The 24759-nt window shown below is 39.1% G+C and overlaps 1 protein-coding gene across 1 annotated transcript in view; it reads right to left on the bottom strand.

The window, feature by feature from the left end:
* Window positions 1–2345: 2345 nt before the first annotated feature.
* LOC110457251 (ras-specific guanine nucleotide-releasing factor 1-like) overlaps window positions 2346–24759 on the bottom strand; it is an 82943-nt gene continuing 60529 nt past the window's right edge. The window contains exons 2-3 of the mRNA XM_021508439.1: window positions 3585–3614; window positions 2346–2372 (exon numbers count right to left, since the gene is read on the bottom strand). Of these exons, the coding sequence (XP_021364114.1) occupies window positions 2346–2372; window positions 3585–3614 (57 nt within the window). The remainder of the gene's footprint in view (window positions 2373–3584; window positions 3615–24759) is intronic.

Here is a 24759-nt window from a genome sequence, read left to right as displayed (position 1 = left end):
CCCTTGGGGTGGGGGTGGGGGGATGTATGGGGGAAATGTAAGATGATTCCATGTGTGACACATACTGTATTTGTGGGAAGGGTAGGACAATAGAGATCTAGAGACAAATGGAAAAACTTAACAAATGAATTGCATGAGTAATTATTATAAACAAAATATAAGATGAAATGTGTTTGTCATTGCATCATACTCTACCTCAACAAACATCTCATAAGTATATTTACCATCATACTCTATCTCAACAAACATCACATAAGTATATTTACCATCCTACTCTACATCAACAAACATCTCATAAGTATATTTACCATCCTACTCTACCTCGACAAACATCGCATAAGTATATTTACCATCCTACTCTACCTCAACAAACATCTCATAAGTATATTTACCATCACAATCTACCTCAACAAACATCTCATAAGAATATTTACCATCCTACTCTACATCAACAAACATCTCATAAGAATATTTACCATCCTACTCTACCTCAACAAACATCGCATAAGTATATTTACCATCCTACTCTACCTCAACAAACATCTCATAAGTAGATTTACCATCATACTCTACCTCAACAAACATCTCATAAGTATATTTACCATCATACTCTACCTCAACAATCATCTCATAAGTAAATTTACCATCACACTCTACCTCATCAAACATCTCATAAGTATATTTACAATCATACTCTACCTCATCAAACATCTCATAAGTATATTTATCATCATATTCTATCTCATCAAACATCTCATAAGTATATTTACCATCACACTCTACCTCATCAAACATCTCATACGTATATTTACCATCATACTCTACCTCATCAAACATCTCATAAGTATATTTACAATCATACTCTACCTCATCAAACATCTCATAAGTATATTTACTATCCTACTCTACCTCAACAAACATCTCATAAGTATATTAACCATCACACTCTACCTCATCAAACATCTCATAAGAATATTTACCATCCTACTCTACCTCAACAAACATCTCATAAGTATATTTACCATCATACTCTACCTCATCAAACATCTCATAAGTATATTTATCATCATATTCTATCTCATCAAACATCTCATAAGTATATTTACCATCATACTCTACCTCATCAAACATCTCATAAGTATATTTACCATCATACTCTACCTCATCAAACATCTCATAAGTATATTTACCATCATACTCTACCTCATCAAACATCTCATAAGTATATTTACCATCATACTCTACCTCATCAAACATCTCATAAGTATATTTACCATCATACTCTACCTCATCAAACATCTCATAAGTATATTTACCATCATACTCTACCTCATCAAACATCTCATAAGTATATTTACCATCATACTCTACCTCATCAAACATCTCATAAGTATATTTACCATCATACTCTACCTCATCAAACATCTCATAAGTATATTTACCATCATACTCTACCTCATCAAACATCTCATAAGTATATTTACCATCATACTCTACCTCATCAAACATCTCATAAGTATATTTACCATCATACTCTACCTCATCAAACATCTCATAAGTATATTTACCATCATACTCTACCTCATCAAACATCTCATAAGTATATTTACCATCATACTCTACCTCATCAAACATCTCATAAGTATATTTACCATCATACTCTACCTCATCAAACATCTCATAAGTATATTTACCATCATACTCTACCTCATCAAACATCTCATAAGTATATTTACCATCATACTCTACCTCATCAAACATCTCATAAGTATATTTACCATCATACTCTACCTCATCAAACATCTCATAAGTATATTTACCATCATACTCTACCTCATCAAACATCTCATAAGTATATTTACCATCATACTCTACCTCAACAAACATCTCATAAGTATATTTACCATCATACTCTACCTCAACAAACATCTCATAAGTATATTTACCATCATACTCTACCTCATCAAACATCTCATAAGTATATTTACCGTCATACTCTACCTCAACAAACATCTCATAAGTATATTTACCATCATACTCTATCTCAACAAACATCTCATAAGTATATTTACCATCATTTTGATTTGTAAATTTTCATATGAAATAAAAAAAAAAGTAACATCTACAAGAAAGATTTAACACCCAGTCAGCCATATATCTGATATCAAGATCTAAGAAATCCTAGATCAACTTCATCCTTGCATTAATACGTGTCTAGTTGACTTATAGCAATATAGTGGCATGCATACATGATAGATATTAATTAAACAATTACAAGTGTACAAATATTGTATAGATCCAAAACTTGTTATTACATAAAATGATAATTTCTACACCAGGTCAACCTAAGGTCCTTGGAGGTCATGCATCAACTGTTCATAAATAAAAATGAAACAAAATTAGATTGAAACATTGTATGAAGAATATTCAGGATGCAAGTGTTATGTTGAAGGGGTTCAATTATTGGCAGTATCGGGGAATTCTTGGAGATTTTTTTCATACCAAAAACAAATATATAAATGTACATATAAAAAAAGTCTATTTGAATTTTAAAGCTTTTTCATTATATGACATGTGAAGCAGATGTTTAAATCTCCTTGTCCCTAAACCAGTCACTATAGTCAAGAGACTGCGTAATAAAATCAAACATCTCCTTAATGATACATGGGGCTGTTTAATTTGAAGCATCTTCGTTGTTCATTATCAGCTTTTCAAACAGATGTTACTCGTTCTGTGTTTGTATTAGTCCGTGCACACGCTAATTACGAGGAAGTACTCGGTATTACTTAACACAAGTTTATATTCGTTACTTCAAAAGAACGTATAGGTAGCGACATTCCTTTAAAGTTATGGGAGTGATGTCATTGGTTAGTTGGTGGCCAGTAGGTATAGGAGATACTTCCGGGATACTGCCAATACAAACAGTTATCGGGTAAATAGATCTGGTTGCGTGTCAGTGCTACAGTAGTGATTAGCGGCTCTGTACAATGGGTCTCCTAACACCACCATTACCTATCTCTCAGGGTTCAAGATGGCACCAACCATGCATAACAACCCATCCCATTTATTTATTGACGAAATACAAATTAATAAAAATAATTCAAACAAAATTTCGTATTTTTATTTTCAGTTCGAACATTTTTTCCATCAATGATCAAGCCAGCTTATTCATAATTGATGAAGGTTATGCAAATAAAAAAAATATACAATAGCGTATCATGTTAGTCGTTATTGAAAATGGGTTGTGATCAGTGGTGTTTTCTGAGAGCTAGTGTAATACAGATGCCAACGAAATTAACTCTTTACAACATTCTGAGGTTCAAAATTGTAAGAGATTAATAGGAAACTTAATAAAAATGATTTATAAAGAAAATAATGCATGCCAAGTAAAATGATAATTATGTTTTAATTGATTACTTTATACTGTAAAGCAAGCATTATAAAGTTCCTGTTATATGATTGGCCTATAGGAGAGGTGTACAACCAGATATATCTAAGTGTTTTATACAGGTCTATTGTGCCAGTGGTGCCATTAAGATTAGTAAAAAAGAGAAACAATGCTTAAAGATTCCAGGCTAGCCTACCTCCAGGCGGTACCCTCCCCAGTTCATCAGCTGTGAATAGAGCATACAAACAATGATTATAAGTGATACAGGTAGAATACAGGTACATGTATATCTATCACACCGCAGGTTTTGTTACCTTTGACAGGTAAAACACAGGTGTAACAATCTCACTGAACGCTTTGCTACCTTTTACAGGTAAAATACAGGTAAAGCTATCACACTGTAGGCAATGTTACATTTTCCAGGTAAAAATACAGGTAAAACTATCACACTGCCATCTCTATTACTTTGTATAGGTAAAATAAAGGCAATTTCTCACGCTACAGGGTTTGTTTCCTTTTACAGGTAAAATACAGGTAAAACTATCACACTGCCATCTCTAATACTTTTTATAGGTAAAATAAAGGCAATTTATCACACTGCAGGCAATGTTACATTTTACAGGTAAAATACAGATATATTACTATCACACTGCCATCTCTATTACCTTTTATAGGTAAAATACAGGTAATCTATCACACTAAAGACTTTCTTACTTTTATAGGTAAAATACAGGTGTTACAGTGTACTATCAAACTGCCTTTTCTATTACCTTTTACAGGAAAATTACAGGCGAATATATCATACTGTAGGCAATGTTACATTTTCCAGGTAAAAATACAGGTAAAACTATCACACTGCCATCTCTATTACTTTGTATAGGTAAAATAAAGGCAATTTCTCACGCTACAGGGTTTGTTTCCTTTTACAGGTAAAATACAGGTAAAACTATCACACTGCCATCTCTATTACTTTTTATAGGTAAAATAAAGGCAATTTATCACACTGCAGGCAATGTTACATTTTACAGGTAAAATACAGATATATTACTATCACACTGCCATCTCTATTACCTTTTATAGGTAAAATACAGGTAATCTATCACACTAAAGACTTTTTTACTTTTATAGGTAAAATACAGGTGTTACAGTGTACTATCAAACTGCCTTTTCTATTACCTTTTACAGGAAAATTACAGGCGAATATATCACACTGCAGTCATTGGTCCCTTACACAGGTAAAATTCAAGATACCAGTGGATAAAAGATGTTGATAAATAATAATAGTTTATGTTTCATATCAGTGAAATTATGTACAGTCGGTGAAGGAGTATCAGTCACTGAGTATGGAGAAATCATTTAAGTTTTTTAAGTAGACTATGCTCACCAGCACTCTCACAGTTATAATGGCCTTTGTAGATCTTCAAATGACCCAACAGAATAAGCTAGCCCAGGATTAGAATGTAATTGTGAAGATTGCTCACATTCAATGCCTGGTGCCACTTTCTAGGAGTTCTTTCTAATTTCCCAGATATTGAATGATGACATTTTAACAGAAAAAAAACCTGAAGAAAAACTAACAATTTTGTCTTTTGTAATGAATTTTGTATAATCATTGTCACTTGTGACGTTATACTGGAGTATACGGGTTACAGAATGAAAAGTTGATGATCATAAGTTAATATTGCAGGGAACAGTACTTACTCTGGAGTACAAACTCATGATATTTAACATAAATGTTATCTCCTCTTAGCATCTTACATCAGATTCTCAAAATGAGGAGGAATAACTCAATACCCTTATCAATGTCAGCCTAGTTATAACCTCACAGTAAAATGAGACATTACGTTATTTTAGAAAATGATCTTGATGAACAATAAACACCACATTTGGTGTAATTTGAGCTAATTTCAGCCGCTAAGTGGTACAGTGGCTGAGCTTTGTGGCAGACATCCTCTGGAGGACATTGCCCAACGGTTGGAGTGTGTCGTTAACCTAAAATCACAGCTTCAGTATTGACAGTCATCAACTGGCACAAATAATCAGACAACTTCATTGTCAAAGATGACAATAATGGTAAAATAGCTTGGCTCTATTGTGTGTGAGGGTTTGCCAGTCTAGGGCCACTTAGCTACTGACAGCACTTTCTCTGTCATACATCAAGGTTCAGTCAGTAAACGGCCCTGATCAGCTGTCTACAAATGTATCATCTACGCCCTGATCAGCTGTCCATGAATATTGTCACCTACGCCCTGATTAACTGTCCATGAATATTGTCACCTCTAGCCTAAGCAGAAGTCCACACAAATGTGTCTTTTTTCACCCTGATCAGCTGTCTACGAATGTGGTACCTCCATCCTGATCAGCTGTCTACGAATGTGGTACCTCTATCCTGATCAGCTGTCTACGAATGTGGTACCTCCATCCTGATCAGCTGTCTACGAATGTGGTACCTCCATCCTGATCAGCTGTCTACGAATGTGGTACCTACATCCTGATCAGCTGTCTACGAATGTGGTACCTACATCCTGATCAGTTGTCTACGAATGTGGTACCTACATCCTGATCAGCTGTCTACGAATGTGGTACCTCAATATGACCTGAGCATCTAACCTCGAATATATAACCCCACCTATATAAGTGTTCATGTATATATCACCACCAGCCGAATTAGTTGTTAGCAAATGTGGCAACTCTGGTCTTATCAGCTAAGAACAATGAGAGATCAAACCCTCTACCAGACTATAGGTAAACCGATCTAGAGGATACATGTCTAACCCTTCAGAAGTCAAACCGTCCAGAGACCAGACAATCAACCAGATAACAGATTACCAATCCAGGTCAAAACATCCAGAGGTCAAATCATCCATTAGTTAAACCATCCAGAAGTCAAACTATCAACCAGATAATAGGTCATCAATCCAGAGGTCAAATCATCTAAAGGTCAAACCATCCAGAGGTCAAATAATCCAGTATTCAAACTTTCCAGAGGTCAAACTCTCAACCAGAAAATAGGTCACCCATCAAGGTCAACCCATCAAGAAGTGAAAATAAGAGCATCACATCTTTATCAATGGCAACTCCATTATATCACCTCAATATATCCTGTTATATTATAATCCACATCACATGTTACATACAAATCTACATGATATATCCTTTGCTATATTACCTGTCTAACTATAAAGTCGCCAACATAAGGTGGCATGTCCTATAAATACAGCTTTCCTTCATTACATATAATTACAAAACATCTTCAGTTGAAATTAGTGCTCAAGAACCCTGATACACTGTTGTTGTATAGTATCTACGACATCACTGTTTTTGTATAGTACCTATGACATCACTGTTTTTGTATAGTATCTACGACATCACTGTTTTTGTATAGTATCTATGACATCACTGTTTTTGTATAGTACCTATGACATTACTGTTTTTGTATAAAATCTATGACATCACTGTTTTTGTATAGTACAGTTGTGGGACCGCACAACGCACCAAAAATAGCGTGCGCNAAATCTATGACATCACTGTTTTTGTATAGTATCTACGACATCACTGTTTTTGTATAGTACCTATGACATCACTGTTTTTGTATAGTATCCATGACATGATATAAAGTAACTGTGACAACCTAATTGTAATCTGTACCAGAGGGTTTATATAACACAATACGCCATTACAATACGCCACAATACGCCATTATTATCTGTTCATGTATAGACTTTCTGTCTGCCATGCTAACATGATTTCTATGTGTGTTATATAGTTTCAGTAATAAACAGGCTTAACACAAAATCCATACGTATTGATCTGTAATATATGGTATCATCTATTTTGATTTAATATACCTAAATATAACCGAGATGAGATACTCCCACAAACCTGACGCTAACGATGAAAGGCTCCGTCACGTTATCTGCCGATTGTACTTGTAACCATGCCATAGGCTACCCATAATCATTAAACTTGGGGGATAATTACCAAAAATTGCAGCCATTTTCAAAGTTACTGCACATAATTTACGCATTGATTTTTCACAAAAGGACCACTTTTCACAGGGATATGTGTCACAAACAGTGACTGTCAGTAACACGACGTGCTGCACAGGCCACGTATAGGCATCAAGATAATCGCCATTGACAACGCTTTCTGTCACCCTCCGTTTTTAAAAAAAAACTTGTACTACAAATCTCCTTATTTTTAACAGGACCCTTAAGGAGGCTCCACTCTTTCGCAATTAGCCAGCGGAATTCAATGTCAATATGTAGAGATGATTTTATGAAAATCTAAACATTCCGATAAACTGGGTATTTATTTTGTGAAAAATACCGACTTTTTTTTTTGGTCAAATTCAACACTTTCACATTTTTTGAGTGTGTGGCATTGTTCAAAACTATAACATCAATAAAATAATAAAAAGAAACATTGCTAATCAACGCAATACGGAATGACGACACGAAAATACGACAAGAAAAACGTGTGTATTACGAATGGTGGAAAGTCCTTAAAACCTTATATCACTTCTCTGTAATCTTTGTTGTTGTGGTTGTCTTCTAATTAAGAAGACATTTTCAAGAAATGAACAGCTTTCAGTTGGCATTCATTGTCAATATGTATGCCAACTTCATGTTGACTTTGTCAAGCTCAAGTTGACATTCATGTTGACTACGAATGCCATCCGAAAAAGTGTGTTCAATTCTTGTATTTTTTTCCCCTCAAAATTTAACCTCATATAAATTTGATTTATTTGTCGAAGTTTAGAATCCAGTTCCAATAAGTGTAAGCATAGTGTATACAATAGAACAACCATGTTTCAGCGAAGGTCAGTGGTGTCCAACAATACATGTTGATGTAAATATAAGTGCTGTAACATTCATAGCTATATGAACGCCTTCTTGACCAATATAATATACTTAGTGGTAAGGTTATATAGTGGCAGTACCGTAGAGTTAATATTGTGTGTTATCCTCCTGTGGTTGTCTCTTTCAAACCACGAATACATCTTGTTTCTTGTTTTCCTGTTGTTGAATTCTATGTATAGCATTTTGAGAATTTAATTGACTTGAGAGGATTTCATCTTCCACTATTCTTTCATTGAGTGTTGAGTGGGTAAGCTGTGTCATCATGCAATAAAGGTTGCACTGAAAACATACAGAGCTAGCTGTTTCTAGGGGGACAGCACTAAATACATACAGAGCTAGCTGTTTCTAGGGGGATAGCAGTAAATACATACAGAGCTAGCTGTTTCTAGGGGGACAGCACTAAATACATACCGAGCTAGCTGTTTCTAGGGGGATAGCAGTAAATACATACAGAGCTAGCTGTTTCTAGGGGGAAAGCAGTGAATACATACAGAGCTAGCTGTTTCTAGGGGACGGCACTGAATACATACAGAGCTAGCTGTTTCTAGGGGGACAGCAGTGAATACATACAGAGCTAGCTGTTTCAAGGGGGATAGCAGTGAATACATACAGAGCTAGCTGTTTCTAGGGGGACAGCACTAAATGCATACCGAGCTAGCTGTATCTAGGGGGATAGCAGTAAATACATACAGAGCTAGCTGTTTCTAGGGGGAAAGCAGTGAATACATACAGAGGTAGCTGTTTCTAGGAGGACAGCACTGAATACATACAGAGCTAGCTGGTTCTAGGAGGACAGCACTGAATACATACAGGGCTAGCTGTTTCTAGGGGGACAGCTCTGAATACATACAGGGCTAGCTGTTTCTAGGGGAACAGCAATGAATACATACAGAGCTAGCTGTTTCTAGGGGGAAAGCAGTGAATACATACAGAGGTAGCTGTTTCTAGGAGGACAGCATTGAATACATACAGAGCTAGCTGGTTCTAGGAGGACAGCACTGAATACATACAGAGCTAGCTGTTTCTAGGGGGACAGCACTGAATACATACAGGGCTAGCTGTTTCTAGGGGAACAGCACTGAATACATACAGAGCTAGCTGTTTCTAGGGGGATAGCAGTGAATATATACAGAGCTAGCTGTTTCAAGAGGTACAGCAGTGAATACATACAGAGCTAGCTAATTATAGGGGGATAGCAGTGAATATATACAGAGCTAGCTGTTTCAAGGGGGATAGCAGTGAATATATACAGAGCTAGCTGTTTCAAGGGGGATCGCAGTGAATTTATACAGAGCTAGCTGTTTCAAGGGGGATCGCAGTGAATTTATACAGAGCTAGCTGTTTCAAGGGGGATAGCAGTGAATATATACAGAGCGAGCTGTTTCTAGGGGGATATCAGTGAATATATACGGAGCTAGCTGTTTCAAGAGGTACAGCAGTGAATACATACAGAGCTAGCTGTTTCTAGGGGGATAGCAGTGAATATATACAGAGCTAGCTGTTTCTAGGGGGACAGCAGTGTTGTAAACTATTTAGGACAGATATACCAAACAACTGTGAACAGTCAAACACAAACCAAAGGAGGCAAGTCGAGCGCCTTTTAGGAATTTACTGATAAATGACAACTCAGTAACCAAATAGTTGTTGTAATTTGCCAAAAGAAATTGAGATGGAAAATATGTATTACTTTCCTGGTGCCGCTGAGCATTTCATTCATCAGCCATAAAAAGGAAATCGAAGAAACACTTCTAGGTTTTCACCGGTTCCTACATATCAGCCTTTAATTTAGCTGTTATTCATGGATCTATATATAGCGTCAGTCCTGTACCTTATCTTACACTTTTAGGCAACACATATTCCAATGGATGCAAAGCTCATGGACACCAACCAGGACATGAAGATTAATATCTGAATGACCCAAAAGTGGCTGGTTATATCCCTCCCATTAAAATAAGTGTCCTACCTATCCCCCCCATTAAAATAAGTGTCCTACTTATCCCTCCCATTAAAANAATAAGTGTCCTACCTATATCCCTCCCATTAAAATAAGTGTCCTACCTATCGCTCGTGTTAAAATAAGTGTCCTACCTATCACTCCCATTAAAATAAATGTCCTACCTGTCCCTCCCATTAAAATAGGTGTCCTACTTATCCCTCCCATTAAAATAGGTGTCCTACCTATCCCTCCCATTAAAATAAGTGTCCTACTTATCCCTCCCATTAAAATAAGTGTCCTACCTATCCCTCCCATTAAAATAAGTGTCCTACATCTAAGCGATTTGACTTAATGTTTTACAGTTATGCATTTCTTTCGATAGAACCAAAGTTGTCGTCAGCAATTCGCTCAGATATTCGGCTTTATTATTGAGTCCACTCGGAGCTGGACTAAACTTTACTTTCAATATTGAACTTCCCTCTGAGTTGGACTGCCTGTACTTGTGCTATGGAGCTCGTGCCTCCCTCTGAGCTAAAGTTCCAGTACTTGTGTTATTGAACCTCTGAGCTGGACTGACTTGTGATAATTAGACCATTGTTTGAGCTGGAATTCCCGTACTTGTAATATCTAACCTCTCTTTGAGTTTGACTGACTTTACCTGTGATAATTAGACCATTGTTTGAGCTGGAATTCCTGTATTTGTAATATTTAGCCTCCCTTTGAATCTGACTGACTTGTGATAATTAGACCCTTGTTTGAGCTGGACTTCCTGTACTTGTAATGTTTAGCCTCTCTTTGAGTTTGACTGACTTTACCTGTGATAATTAGACCCTTGTTTGAGCTGGACTTCCTGTACTTGTAATGTTTAGCCTCTCTATGAGTTTGACTGACTTTACCTGTGATAATTAGACCATTGTTTGAGCTGGACTTCCTGTACTTGTAATACTTAGCCTCCCTTTGAGTTTGACTGACTTTACCTGTGATAATTAGACCCTTGTTTGAGCTGGAATTCCTGTACTTGTAATATTTAGCCTCCATTTGAGTTGGACTGACTTTACCTGTGATAATTAGACCCTTGTTTGAGCTGGAATTCCTGTACTTCTGCACCAGTTGACACGAGAATGATTCTATTATTTAGGATAAAATCCAGGGCCATAACATTTCATCTAAATCAATGTTCCTTTTTAACCTTGTTATTAGGCTCGTGTGTTTAGTGCGGATTGCTTTAATCAACTGTAAAATAGATGCAGCTTTGAAATGTTAAATCAATTATTGACACTGGGAGTGATTTGTCTTACAGCTAAAACTCAAACACTTGAACTCTACTCGGGCTATTTTGGTGCCGACAAAGTACATTTATAGTCAATAGGAAAAAGTGACATTCAAGGAAAAAGAATGAAACTTTGTTTTTCATTCATTCGAACAAGATGCTATTTTCCACAATTTCATGATGGTATAATGAAATTCTCTATTTCCCTAATTCAATTAAACTGTGTAATGTGCTTGGTTGTGACGGCTGCCAGGATTTGGTAGCACATGTAATTCCATTACAATTTGTATCCTACTTTTATCTCATACAAACATTATTTCATTATTGTATCAATTGTTGCTTGAATTTCAAATATTCTCCAAAAAAAAGAAAAACTCTCAAGTACAAAATTGTCAGTCTGCTTTCATAGAAATGGCTGCTATCATATTTGTTCTTCTGTAAACCTGCCAATTCTTTCTGTGGATTTACCTCCTACAGCTAATAATGACTCTTATATGACATTTCTGAAGCGTAGATAATAGGCATTAGTGGTATGGAACTGCCTTATAATATCCTCAGCCTATCAACTCAACTGCCCGAGAAAAAACACAGCAATTTTCTACCTGACTGTGGCCAAAAGGGCAACGTGAGTGTTCGAAGTCTACTGTAGGCCACTGAAGGAGAAGTTAATGAGCCTGTTTCTATTCACTCTCCCCAACCATTATTAGCTGCCATTTGTGCGACACACTGCATTTTCAGCAAACTAAATGACAAGCAAATTATGGCGTCCAAAATGGAACAGAAACAGCTGCCATATAATGTGGAGTGGGGGTCAAACAGCTGCCATATAATGTGGAGTGGGGGTCAAACAGCTGCCATATAATGTGGAGTGGGGGTCAAACAGCTGCCATATAATGTGGAGTGGGGGTCAAACAGCTGCCATATAATGTGGAGTGGGGGTCAAACAGCTGCCATATAATGTGGAGTGGGGGTCAAACAGCTGCCATATAATGTGGAGTGGGGGTCAAACAGCTGCCATATAATGTGGAGTGGGGGTCAAACAGCTGCCATATAATGTGGAGTGGGGGTCAAACAGCTGCCATATAATGTGGAGTGGGGGTCAAACAGCTGCCATATAATGTGGAGTGGGGGTCAAACAGCTGCCATATAATGTGGAGTGGGGGTCAAACAGCTGCCATATAATGTGGAGTGGGGGTCAAACAGCTGCCATATAATGTGGAGTGGGGGTCAAACAGCTGCCATATAATGTGGAGTGGGGGTCAAACAGCTGCCATATAATGTGGAGTGGGGGTCAAACAGCTGCCATATAATGTGGAGTGGGGGTCAAACAGCTGCCATATAATGTGGAGTGGGGGTCAAACAGCTGCCATATAATGTGGAGTGGGGGTCAAACAGCTGCCATATAATGTGGAGTGGGGGTCAAACAGCTGCCATATAATGTGGAGTGGGGGTCAAACAGCTGCCATATAATGTGGAGTGGGGGTCAAACAGCTGCCATATAATGTGGAGTGGGGGTCAAACAGCTGCCATATAATGTGGAGTGGGGGTCAAACAGCTGCCATATAATGTGGAGTGGGGGTCAAACAGCTGCCATATAATGTGGAGTGGGGGTCAAACAGCTGCCATATAATGTGGAGTGGGGGTCAAACAGCTGCCATATAATGTGGAGTGGGGGTCAAACAGCTGCCATATAATGTGGAGTGGGGGTCAAACAGCTGCCATATAATGTGGAGTGGGGGTCAAACAGCTGCCATATAATGTGGAGTGGGGGTCAAACAGCTGCCATATAATGTGGAGTGGGGGTCAAACAGCTGCCATATAATGTGGAGTGGGGGTCAAACAGCTGCCATATAATGTGGAGTGGGGGTCAAACAGCTGCCATATAATGTGGAGTGGGGGTCAAACAGCTGCCATATAATGTGGAGTGGGGGTCAAACAGCTGCCATATAATGTGGAGTGGGGGTCAAACAGCTGCCATATAATGTGGAGTGGGGGTCAAACAGCTGCCATATAATGTGGAGTGGGGGTCAAACAGCTGCCATATAATGTGGAGTGGGGGTCAAACAGCTGCCATATAATGTGGAGTGGGGGTCAAACAGCTGCCATATAATGTGGAGTGGGGGTCAAACAGCTGCCATATAATGTGGAGTGGGGGTCAAACAGCTGCCATATAATGTGGAGTGGGGGTCAAACAGCTGCCATATAATGTGGAGTGGGGGTCAAACAGCTGCCATATAATGTGGAGTGGGGGTCAAACAGCTGCCATATAATGTGGAGTGGGGGTCAAACAGCTGCCATATAATGTGGAGTGGGGGTCAAACAGCTGCCATATAATGTGGAGTGGGGGTCAAACAGCTGCCATATAATGTGGAGTGGGGGTCAAACAGCTGCCATATAATGTGGAGTGGGGGTCAAACAGCTGCCATATAATGTGGAGTGGGGGTCAAACAGCTGCCATATAATGTGGAGTGGGGGTCAAACAGCTGCCATATAATGTGGAGTGGGGGTCAAACAGCTGCCATATAATGTGGAGTGGGGGTCAAACAGCTGCCATATAATGTGGAGTGGGGGTCAAACAGCTGCCATATAATGTGGAGTGGGGGTCAAACAGCTGCCATATAATGTGGAGTGGGGGTCAAACAGCTGCCATATAATGTGGAGTGGGGGTCAAACAGCTGCCATATAATGTGGAGTGGGGGTCAAACAGCTGCCATATAATGTGGAGTGGGGGTCAAACAGCTGCCATATAATGTGGAGTGGGGGTCAAACAGCTGCCATATAATGTGGAGTGGGGGTCAAACAGCTGCCATATAATGTGGAGTGGGGGTCAAACAGCTGCCATATAATGTGGAGTGGGGGTCAAACAGCTGCCATATAATGTGGAGTGGGGGTCAAACAGCTGCCATATAATGTGGAGTGGGGGTCAAACAGCTGCCATATAATGTGGAGTGGGGGTCAAACAGCTGCCATATAATGTGGAGTGGGGGTCAAACAGCTGCCATATAATGTGGAGTGGGGGTCAAACAGCTGCCATATAATGTGGAGTGGGGGTCAAACAGCTGCCATATAATGTGGAGTGGGGGTCAAACAGCTGCCATATAATGTGGAGTGGGGGTCAAACAGCTGCCATATAATGTGGAGTGGGGGTCAAACAGCTGCCATATAATGTGGAGTGGGGGTCAAACAGCTGCCATATAATGTGGAGTGGGGGTCAAACAGCTGCCATATAATGTGGAGTGGGGGTCAAACAGCTGCCATATAATGTGGAGTGGGGGTCAAACAGCTGCCATATAATGTGGAGTGGGGGTCAAACAGCTGCCATATAATGTGGAGTGGGGGTCAAACAGCTGCCATATAATGTGGAGTGGGGGTCAAACAGCTGCCATATAATGTGGAGTGGGGGTCAAACAGCTGCCATATAATGTGGAGTGGGGGTCAAACAGCTGCCATATAATGTGGAGTGGGGGTCAAACAGCTGCCATATAATGTGGAGTGGGGGTCAAACAGCTGCCATATAATGTGGAGTGGGGGTCAAACAGCTGCCATATAATGTGGAGTGGGGGTCAAACAGCTGCCATATAATGTGGAGTGGGGGTCAAGGGCAGCAACTACAGACAGAACCAAGGATGTAGGTCTGGTGACAACAGACAGACAAGATCAAGAGTTTATTTGACAACAGACAGACAAGACTAAAAGTCTAGATGACAACAGACAGACAAGACCAAGAATTAAGGTGACAACAGTCAGACAAGACGAAGAGTTAAGGTGATAACAGACAGACAAAACCAAGAGTTAAGGTGATAACAGACAGACAAGACCAAGAGTTTAGGTGACAACAGACAGACAAGACCAAGAGTTAAGATGACAACAGACAGACAATACCAAGAGTTAAGATGACAACAGACAGATAAGACCAAGAGTTTAGTTGAAAACAGAGACAAGACCAAGAGTTTAGGGGACAACAAACAGACAAGAGAAGGAGTTTAGGCCAGTGGCATCAGAGTGCCATCGCATACACATAATGTTTTCTGTTTTTAGATTTTACAGTTATGTTTAAATAAAATATACGTTTTTTGCTTTTCAATTATGAGTGATGCTGATTAAGCTATGATATGATTGTGGCAGGAGGGAATTATATTCCCATTTGGAAATAATCATCTCATAACATATTCAGTTGAATTCTACAATGCCATTCAAAACGATAAAAAATCCATGCTGATAAATGATGATTACCATAACAAGCACAAGCTCCATTGGTCCTTCAATGTCAACCAAACAGGTGCAGTGTGAATAGCATGGGATTTTTCAGACTTGGAAATGTGAAATCCAGAAATGATACATGAGATTTATAATGAATGATGTGCATGAAAACTTGAGAATGAATAATGCAGTGGTAAAGACATGGACAAGTAGATGATTGGGGTTGGGGCGATTGGGGAGATGGGAAGACTGTGGGAGCTGGAGGGGGCTGTGGAGGGACGGGGAGCTGGAGGGGCTGTGGAGGGACGGGGGAGCTGGAGGGGGCTGTGGAGGGACGGGGAGCTGGAGGGGCTGTGGAGGGACGGGGGAGCTGGGGGGGGCTGTGGAGGGACGGGGAGCTGGAGGGGCTGTGGAGGGACGGGGGAGCTGGAGGGGGCTGTGGAGGGACGGGGGAGCTCGAGGGGGCTGTGGAGGGACGGGGGAGCTGGGGGCTGTGGAGGGACGGAGAAGCTGGAGGCTGTGGAAGGAGGGGGAGCTAGAGGGGGCTGTTGAAGGAGGTGGAGCTAAAGGGGGCTGTGGAGGGACGGATGAGGTAGAGGGGCTGTGAATGGATCGGGAAGGGGAGCTAGAGGGGAACCTGGAGGGAGCTGTGGAGGGAGCAAAATTGTAAACAATAATCCTGACACAAAATAAATACAGTCAATTACTCTTCAATATCCAGGTTGTTTATATGTTAAAGCATTCAATAGTTCTCTATGTACATAGCATACCGGATCACGTATATTCTATATGGCAAGGGGAAGTGATGGACCACCGTTGGCAAGTCCAAAAACTATTTTTTTCATGAAGGCGGTCTCTTAATAAAAATTCCATGAAAATTGAAATCACTACATCATTCCTGAAAGGACCATGCTATCTTGTGAGATTAAGTTTCTTGTCAAACCATTCTTTCTTCAAAGACACTGAACTACATACATTTATATTGAATGCATTTTTTTCTGATTAGGAAAAACAACAACAATTATTGATTGTCTAGCCTTGAGATGAAAAGTTACATTTAATTATTTAGATACAATTGTGGTAACTGTCAGACATCAGTATCACACAGTGGTCACTGTCTGACATCAGTATCACACGGTAGTCACTGTTTGAAATCAGTATCACACGGTAGTCACTGTCTGACATCAGTATCACACAGTGGTCATTGTCTGACATCTGTATCACACAGTGGTTACTTTTTGACATCAGTATCACACATTGGTCAATGTCTGACATCAGTATCACACAGTGGTCATTGTCTGACATCAGTATCACACAGTGGTCACTGTCTGACATCAGTATCACACAGTGGTCACTGTCTGACATCAGTATCAAACAGTGGTCACTGTCAGACATCAGTATCACACAGTGGTCACTGTCTGACATCAGTATCACACAGTGGTCACTGTCAGACATCATTATCACACAACACAGTGGTCATTGTCTGACATCTGTATCACACAGTGGTCAATGTCTGACATCAGTATCACATAGTGGTCACTGTCTGACATCAGTATCACACAGTGGTCACTGTTTGACATCATTATCAAACAGTGGTCATTGTCTGACATCTGTATCACACAGTGGTCACTGTCTGACATCTGTATCACACAGTGGTCACTGTCAGACATCAGTATCACACAGTTGTCACAGTCTGACATCAGTATGACACAGTGGTCACTGTCAGACATCAGTATCACACAGTGGTCACTGTTTGACATCAGTATCAAACAGTGGTCACTGTCTGACATCAGTTTTACACAGTGGTCACTGTCTGACATCAGTATCACACGGTAGTCACTGTCTGACATCAGTATCACACAGTGGTCAATGTCTGACATCAGTATTACACAGTGGTCATTGTCAGACGTGATCATCACTTGTCTGTGATTTGTTTCATAATGGCCGTGTCTGACACCACTTGTCTGTGGTGTGTATCATCATGGCCGTGTATCAGTATCACACAGTGGTCAATGTCTGACATCAGTATCATATAGTGGTCACTGTCTGACATCAGTATCAAACAGTGGTCACTGTCAGACATCATTATCACACAACACAGTGGTCATTGTCTTACATCTGTATCACACAGTGGTCAATGTCTGACATCAGTATCATATAGTGGTCACTGTCTGACATCAGTATCACACAGTGGTCACTGTTTGACATCATTATCACACAGTGGTCACTGTCAGACATCATTATCACACAACACAGTGGTCATTGTCTTACATCTGTATCACACAGTGGTCACTGTCAGACATCATTATCACACAACACAGTGGTCATTGTCTTACATCTGTATCACACAGTGGTTACTTTTTGACATCAGTATCACACATTGGTCAATGTCTGACATCAGTATCACACAGTGGTCACTGTTTGACATCATTATCACACAGTGGTCACTGTCAGACATCATTATCACACAACACAGTGGTCATTGTCTTACATCTGTATCACACAGTGGTCAATGTCTGACAGCAGTATTACACAGTGGTCATTGTCAGCCGTGATCATCACTTGTCTGTGATTTGTTTCATAAGGGCCGTGTCTGACACCACTTGCAGACATCATTATCACACAACACAGTGGTCATTGTCTGACATCAGTATCACACAGTGGTCACTGTTTGACATCATTATCACACAGTGGTCACTGTCTGACATCAGTATCAAACAGTGGTCACTGTCAGACATCATTATCACACAACACAGTGGTCATTGTCTTACATCTGTATCACACAGTGGTCAATGTCTGACATCAGTATCACACAGTGGTCATTGTCTGACATCAGTATTACACTGTGGTCATTGTCAGACGTGATCATCACTTGTCAGTGATTTGTTTCATAATGGCCGTGTCTGACACCACTTGTTTGTGATGTGTATCCTCCTGGCCGTGTCTGACACCACTTGTTTGTGATGTGTATCATCATGGCCGTATCTGACACCACTTGTCTGTGATTTGTATCATCATGGCCGTGTCTGAGTCCACTTGTCTGTGATGTGTATCTTCATGGCCGTGTCTGACACCACGTGTGTGTGATGTGTATCATCATGGCCCTGTCTGACACCACTTGTCTGTAGTATCACCCAGTGGTCATTGTCTGACATCTGTATCACACAGTGGTTACTTTTTGACATCAGTATCACACATTGGTCAATGTCTGACATCAGTATCATATAGTGGTCACTGTCTGACATCAGTATCAAACAGTGGTCACTGTCAGACATCATTATCACACAACACAGTGGTCATTGTCTGACATCTGTATCACACAGTGGTCACTGTCTGACATCAGTATCACACAGTGGTCACTGTCAGACATCAGTATCACACAGTGGTCAATGTCTGACATCAGTATCACACAGTGGTCAATGTCTGACATCAGTATCACACAGTGGTCATCGTCTGACATCAGTATCACACAGTGGTCACTGTTTGACATCATTATCAAACAGTGGTCATTGTCTGACATCAGTATTACACTGTGGTCATTGTCAGACGTGATCATCACTTGTGTGTGATTTGTTTCATAATGGCCGTGTCTGACACCGCTTGTCTGTGATGTGTATCATCACTGCCGTGGCTGACACCACTTGTCTGTGATTTGTATCATCATGGCCGTGTCTAACACTACTTGTCTGTGATGTGTATCAGCATGGCCGTGTCTGACACCACTTCTCTGTGATGTGCATAATCATGGCCGTGTCTGACATCGCTTGTCTGTGATGTGTATCATCATCGCCGTGTCTGACATCACTTGTGTGTGATGTGTATCATCATGGCCCTGTCTGACACCACTTGTCTGTGGTGTGTATCATCATGGCCGTGTCCGACACCACTTGTCTGTGATGTTTATCATCATGGCCCTGTCTGACACCACTTGTCTGTGATGTGTATCATCATGGCCGTGTCTGACAGCGTAAGTTTGTTGAGTCGTTACACAGTAACACCTTATCTAGATTCCTCCACTTCCATAGGATTGGCTGTTCCTCTCTAGCTGTAAGGCTTACTACCTTGCCTCAACAGAAAGGCATGTGTAGGGTTTCTCTGGTGTCATCTGATTCAAACTACCCGGTATTTACAAGACAAAATACAGAACTGTTGTATAACTTCAATTAATCACCTCATGATAAATGGCAAAGTTGAATGGAATACCTCCAGCAAGAGCATTCTATTTTGCTTAATATGAATATTGTACAAATGTCAACAAGACAGGCTTTAAGTCTGACTAGATGGCTTTGAAAGAAGATTAGTCTTGATTATTATACCTCTACTTATTTTACACTTTACAAAAGTAACCACATAAACAAGCTATTTCCCCTCTAACTGCATGCCAGGGAAATAGTTCGTCTGGAGGGGTGCGATAGTTTTGAAACTATTTCCCTCGGAAAATGCGGGAAATTGAGTGACGTCGTAGGCGGGGCCTGACCGAATATTGACCAATCAGCGCAATCGAATGACGTCGGCAATTTCCGGCCAGTGGAGCCGGTCCTTTCTGGACAGACCTTCACCTCGCATTGTTGTTGACAGACGACAACAGAAATGACGACCCCAAGGTTTTCTGTGTTGGAAGAAAGCGAGTTCTCGGACATATTGGAGGCAAAAGACAGTTGGCTAATTTTCAAGCAAAAACTGTAATTTATTGTTTATTGTACATGTGATATCCTTTATTTCATGTTATTGCGAAAACTGTTTTTTTCTGATGTTGATTTTCAGGAAAATCTTAGTTTTGTTAATAAAGTGTCCCAACTGTTGAAAATTTGTTGTCTAATAATATTTAGAATATTGTAAGGGAGTGTTTGTATCGGTATAATAAAACAGTTGAAGTATTGGTATTTCGGAATATAGTAAGTTTATGATCCCCCTCGTCCAGGACTATTTCCCTCAACTTCGCCTCGGGAAATAGTCCTGGCCTCGGGGGATCATGCACTTGCTATATCCCTCATACCCATACTTTAACTGTTAATTATCACATATTATTCCATTATGTATATTTATTAACATACATGCAAGGAGGAATGTATAATTATTTGCTTTTTTTGTTTTTAGTATTTCCATGATTAATACACACTTTCATAAATATTTTGGTATTCTGTGCGATAGATATATGAAAATGCATAAAATGTTCCGGAATCAATCTTTAAGAATTATTCATTATTTTTAAGATTAGCTTTATATTCGAATAAATCAATCACCATTATTTTGCAACAATAATGAAATCAATGGATTATTCTGTCTCGGCAATTATGCTTTTTACCTCGGACAGAGGAGTTAGTGGGTCAACGAGTTTCCTGTATCCAACGGAGATAGTCAGAGATCCATTTGTCCCCTCCCGACAAGCCCCGTCAAGGAAACATACTATAATAACCAACACGACATCTTGTCATTTTGTGACGACCATTGATTTCTCATCGCCATACAATGATGTACAGCACAATGGACCCAAGACTAATTGTACTTATATTATATTTACGAGTATACATACACTCCGATTAACAGATTGATATATCAAAGTCTTACACCCTTCAATGGTTTTATACCAATATTGCATGAAGTAGCGTTATTAGCGGTAAATATGGGTCTATAGTGTGCCTACAGAACCTATATCACCAATAACATTTACATCAAAGCTGTTTCTATGGTGATGGTATATGAACCTCATATATCAGTATAGGGATTCAGGTGAAGTAGCGCCCTAGACTTGATATCAATAACTAACATAGTCCATGGTGAAGCTACCAATGCTAGATACACGTGTATGCCTGAAACAACGCAATATAATGACGTTGTGATATGTTTTTCATTACCTACAGAGTGATATGATTTTTATTCTGTTGTAGGATTTTTATTTTTTTAGGAATGGAACTTTCATTACGATTTGGGAATGTGATTAAATTACGATTTGGAGATGTGATTTTTATTACGATTTGGGATGTGATTTTTATTACAAATTTGGTATGATCTTTTTTCCCTCTCTTTTTAATGTTTTGCGGTCTTAAAAATATCTACCATAGAAATTCTGCAAATTTAATGGCTTAATGATGAAATTTTAGTCCCGCTAGAAAGATCTACAGATTTACATTTACAGTGAGGCTTGAGAACTGGACCATATAATTAGTGCCAGAAGCTAAATGGTGACAGTTTGACCCTGTGAAACCTTAGCATTACTTGTATTACATACACTATAACTGATTTCACATTAAACACCAAATGTAACACCATAAAGGAAGATATGAAAATTACAGCCATCTTATTATAAAGGAAATTCTGGACTTAAGTGTGTATGCCACTTTAATTCTTGATTTAAGGGTATATGCTGCACTTTATCAATGACCTGCATCTCCTGTCCAAAAGAAGTTCAACACAAGAACACTGTGTAACAGTATCTTTTATGAATAATGTTCATTGATGATATATTTGGAACCTTGGTACACAAAAAGCATTTTGGCAATCCTTAATGTATAATCCTTAATGTAACAAGTTTTTGCATTAAGATGTGCATTTTACCCTTAAATGTTTTTTTACTAGTACTAGTGGATATTTTATTTGTATTAATTGTATTATATGCATCGCATATCTTAATGTACATGTTACAAGTCTCATGCAAACTTAAATATGACTTTAATACCCGAACCAGGCAAGTACCCTACGAAGTGAAGAGCGTCATATCTATTTGCTTTACTATGTTAGTACTTCTCCGAATATTGCTCCTTCTCTCTGGCGATATTGAAAGTAATCCCGGGCCTAGCGTGTCTGACGTATCGTCAGTTTCTTCGTGCTCATCTGACTTTACAACATTATTTGACGATGCCAAATATACTTTTGTTCACCTAAACGNTTTTTTTTCTTCTTCATTAAGTGTTAATTCACACCACTGTATTGTGTTAGTAGCTAGGATTTTTACATTAAGGATTTCCATACAGCTTTGATACAACCCAGATAATCACTACTTCACAGCCCTAAACCATTCCTTACGTTAATTTCTTACCATAGCTCTGGTGACCTATATTCTGTGGATGTTATTTCACACCGATCGAGGGACTAGCTGGCAGCATTATGTTTCAGTTTAATCTGAAAATTCATTGCATAAGGATATTCACTTAAGACACAATTAATGATAATTGTTTCTTAAAATTGCCAATGGGTTTACCAAATTTCAATCATCATCGGTAATATTTCTAAATCTGACAGTTAATACCATCATTATTTGATCCCATTAAAAAGGCTGACAATAAGAAGAAGCTCTATGTGAGGAGGACAGCTGAAAGAACCACAACCCTGATAAATGATGAGTGAAACACCACAAAGGTGAGGAAACCACTTGGAACAATTGTGGGGCTGAACGCCTGGCTTATCCCACTCCTCGGCTGATCCATCGATATATATCCCATAGCTGTGCCTGTCTCTTCCCTCTGTATACTGAACCCTGATATGTCATGACGTGACAGATGGCCAACCATTTCAACATATACAACACACATTCTGTGGGTAACAATGTTACAGAAAACTTTTCACATATTTTGATATTTTTTTTTTAAACAAACATATAGATGACCTAGATAAAACAAACACCTTGATGACCTAGTCAAAACAAACATCTAGATGACCTAGACAAATTAAACATCTGGATGACCTAGACAAAACAAACATCTAGATGACATAGAGAAAAAACTCGGTCAAGTGATGACACGATGGATCCACTAGTGTGCTGCTATTTCTTTACATTAAATATGTCAATCGATCTTTTACAGAAGTCAGTGTGTAATGAAGACAGAGACATCTCAAAACAAACGGATTTTTTTTAGTGTACAACCAAGTCTGTTGTATTCTGGACCGAATTCCCAGGAGCTGAGATTTCTGTCTTATTTCATGCAAAGAAAATGGATTACTAAATTTTCTTTCACATCATTTATCACTATATTATAATTACACAAGCTACAATCAAATCTAATAAATATATTTTTTACCCAAGATCTGCTTAATGGTTTCCATGTTGTTAAAATGATACAATTTGACTCAGGCATGGCCTGGAGAGAGCGCAGCTCGTACATTTTTTTCAATAGTATAGTATAATTTTTGAATCATAAGAAAAACATTCGAATGAATTATGCAGTTCAAGAGAAAACAAATGGATTTGGTACTGTTGCATTTAATTGCCCCGTCTATGGCCTCAGCGTAATGTTACGGAAAGAGTGAGGCCCAGGTGAGGGACTTCATATTTAAGGATGTTTTGTTTATCAAATATAACTGTTATTATGAGAGCACAGCTCTTCTTGCGCCGAAGGCGCAAGAAGCAAAGCTCTTTTCCGGTAACATGTGTACGAACAATTGAAGTCATGGTAACGTCGAAATACTATGCTTCCAAATTCCTTCGTCGCGGAAGTAGCTAGTATAGAGTTACCGCGGTCCTATTTTTACGATGCTGTTTAGCTTTGCTAGACATTCTCAAAAATATCTCTTATTTTCATTATAATGTCCTGTGATTAAATTCCATTTTTATTTTCCGACATGATATTCTTTGCCTGATCCCTCTAAATCGTTTAAAAAGAGAATCACAATAGCCCAAACATATCCGGATTTCCGTTTGGTTTGGTAGTTACTATATACTTCCGGTTTGGGTGGAGAGAAGAAAAGACTGAAAATTTGAAAGAAGATTCAGTTTCTATAATTTTTAATGTCATGTCATGAATTACATAACCACAGTAACTCTATACTAGCTACTTCCGTGACGAAGGATTTTGGAAGCATAGTATTTCGACGTTACCATGACTTCAATTGTTCGTACATGTTACCGGAAAAGAGCTTTGCTTCTTGCGCCTGCGCAGAACATGATACTGACCCTAACCCTAACACTTACACAAGACAACAGCATTTAACCTTTTACACAAGGCAACAGCATTTAACCTTGTACACAAGACAACAGCATTTAACCTTTTACACAAGACAACAGGATTTAACCTTTTACACAAGACAACAATATTTAACCTTTTACACTAGACAACAGCATTTTACCTTTTACACAAGACAACAGCATTTAACCTTTAACACAAGACAA

This window comes from Mizuhopecten yessoensis, unplaced genomic scaffold (genome assembly GCF_002113885.1).
Source record: "Mizuhopecten yessoensis strain PY_sf001 unplaced genomic scaffold, ASM211388v2 scaffold9053, whole genome shotgun sequence".
Taxonomy (NCBI): domain Eukaryota; kingdom Metazoa; phylum Mollusca; class Bivalvia; order Pectinida; family Pectinidae; genus Mizuhopecten; species Mizuhopecten yessoensis.
The sequence above is the reverse complement of the archived record's forward strand: the minus strand, read 5'-3'. Positions and strand labels throughout refer to the sequence as shown.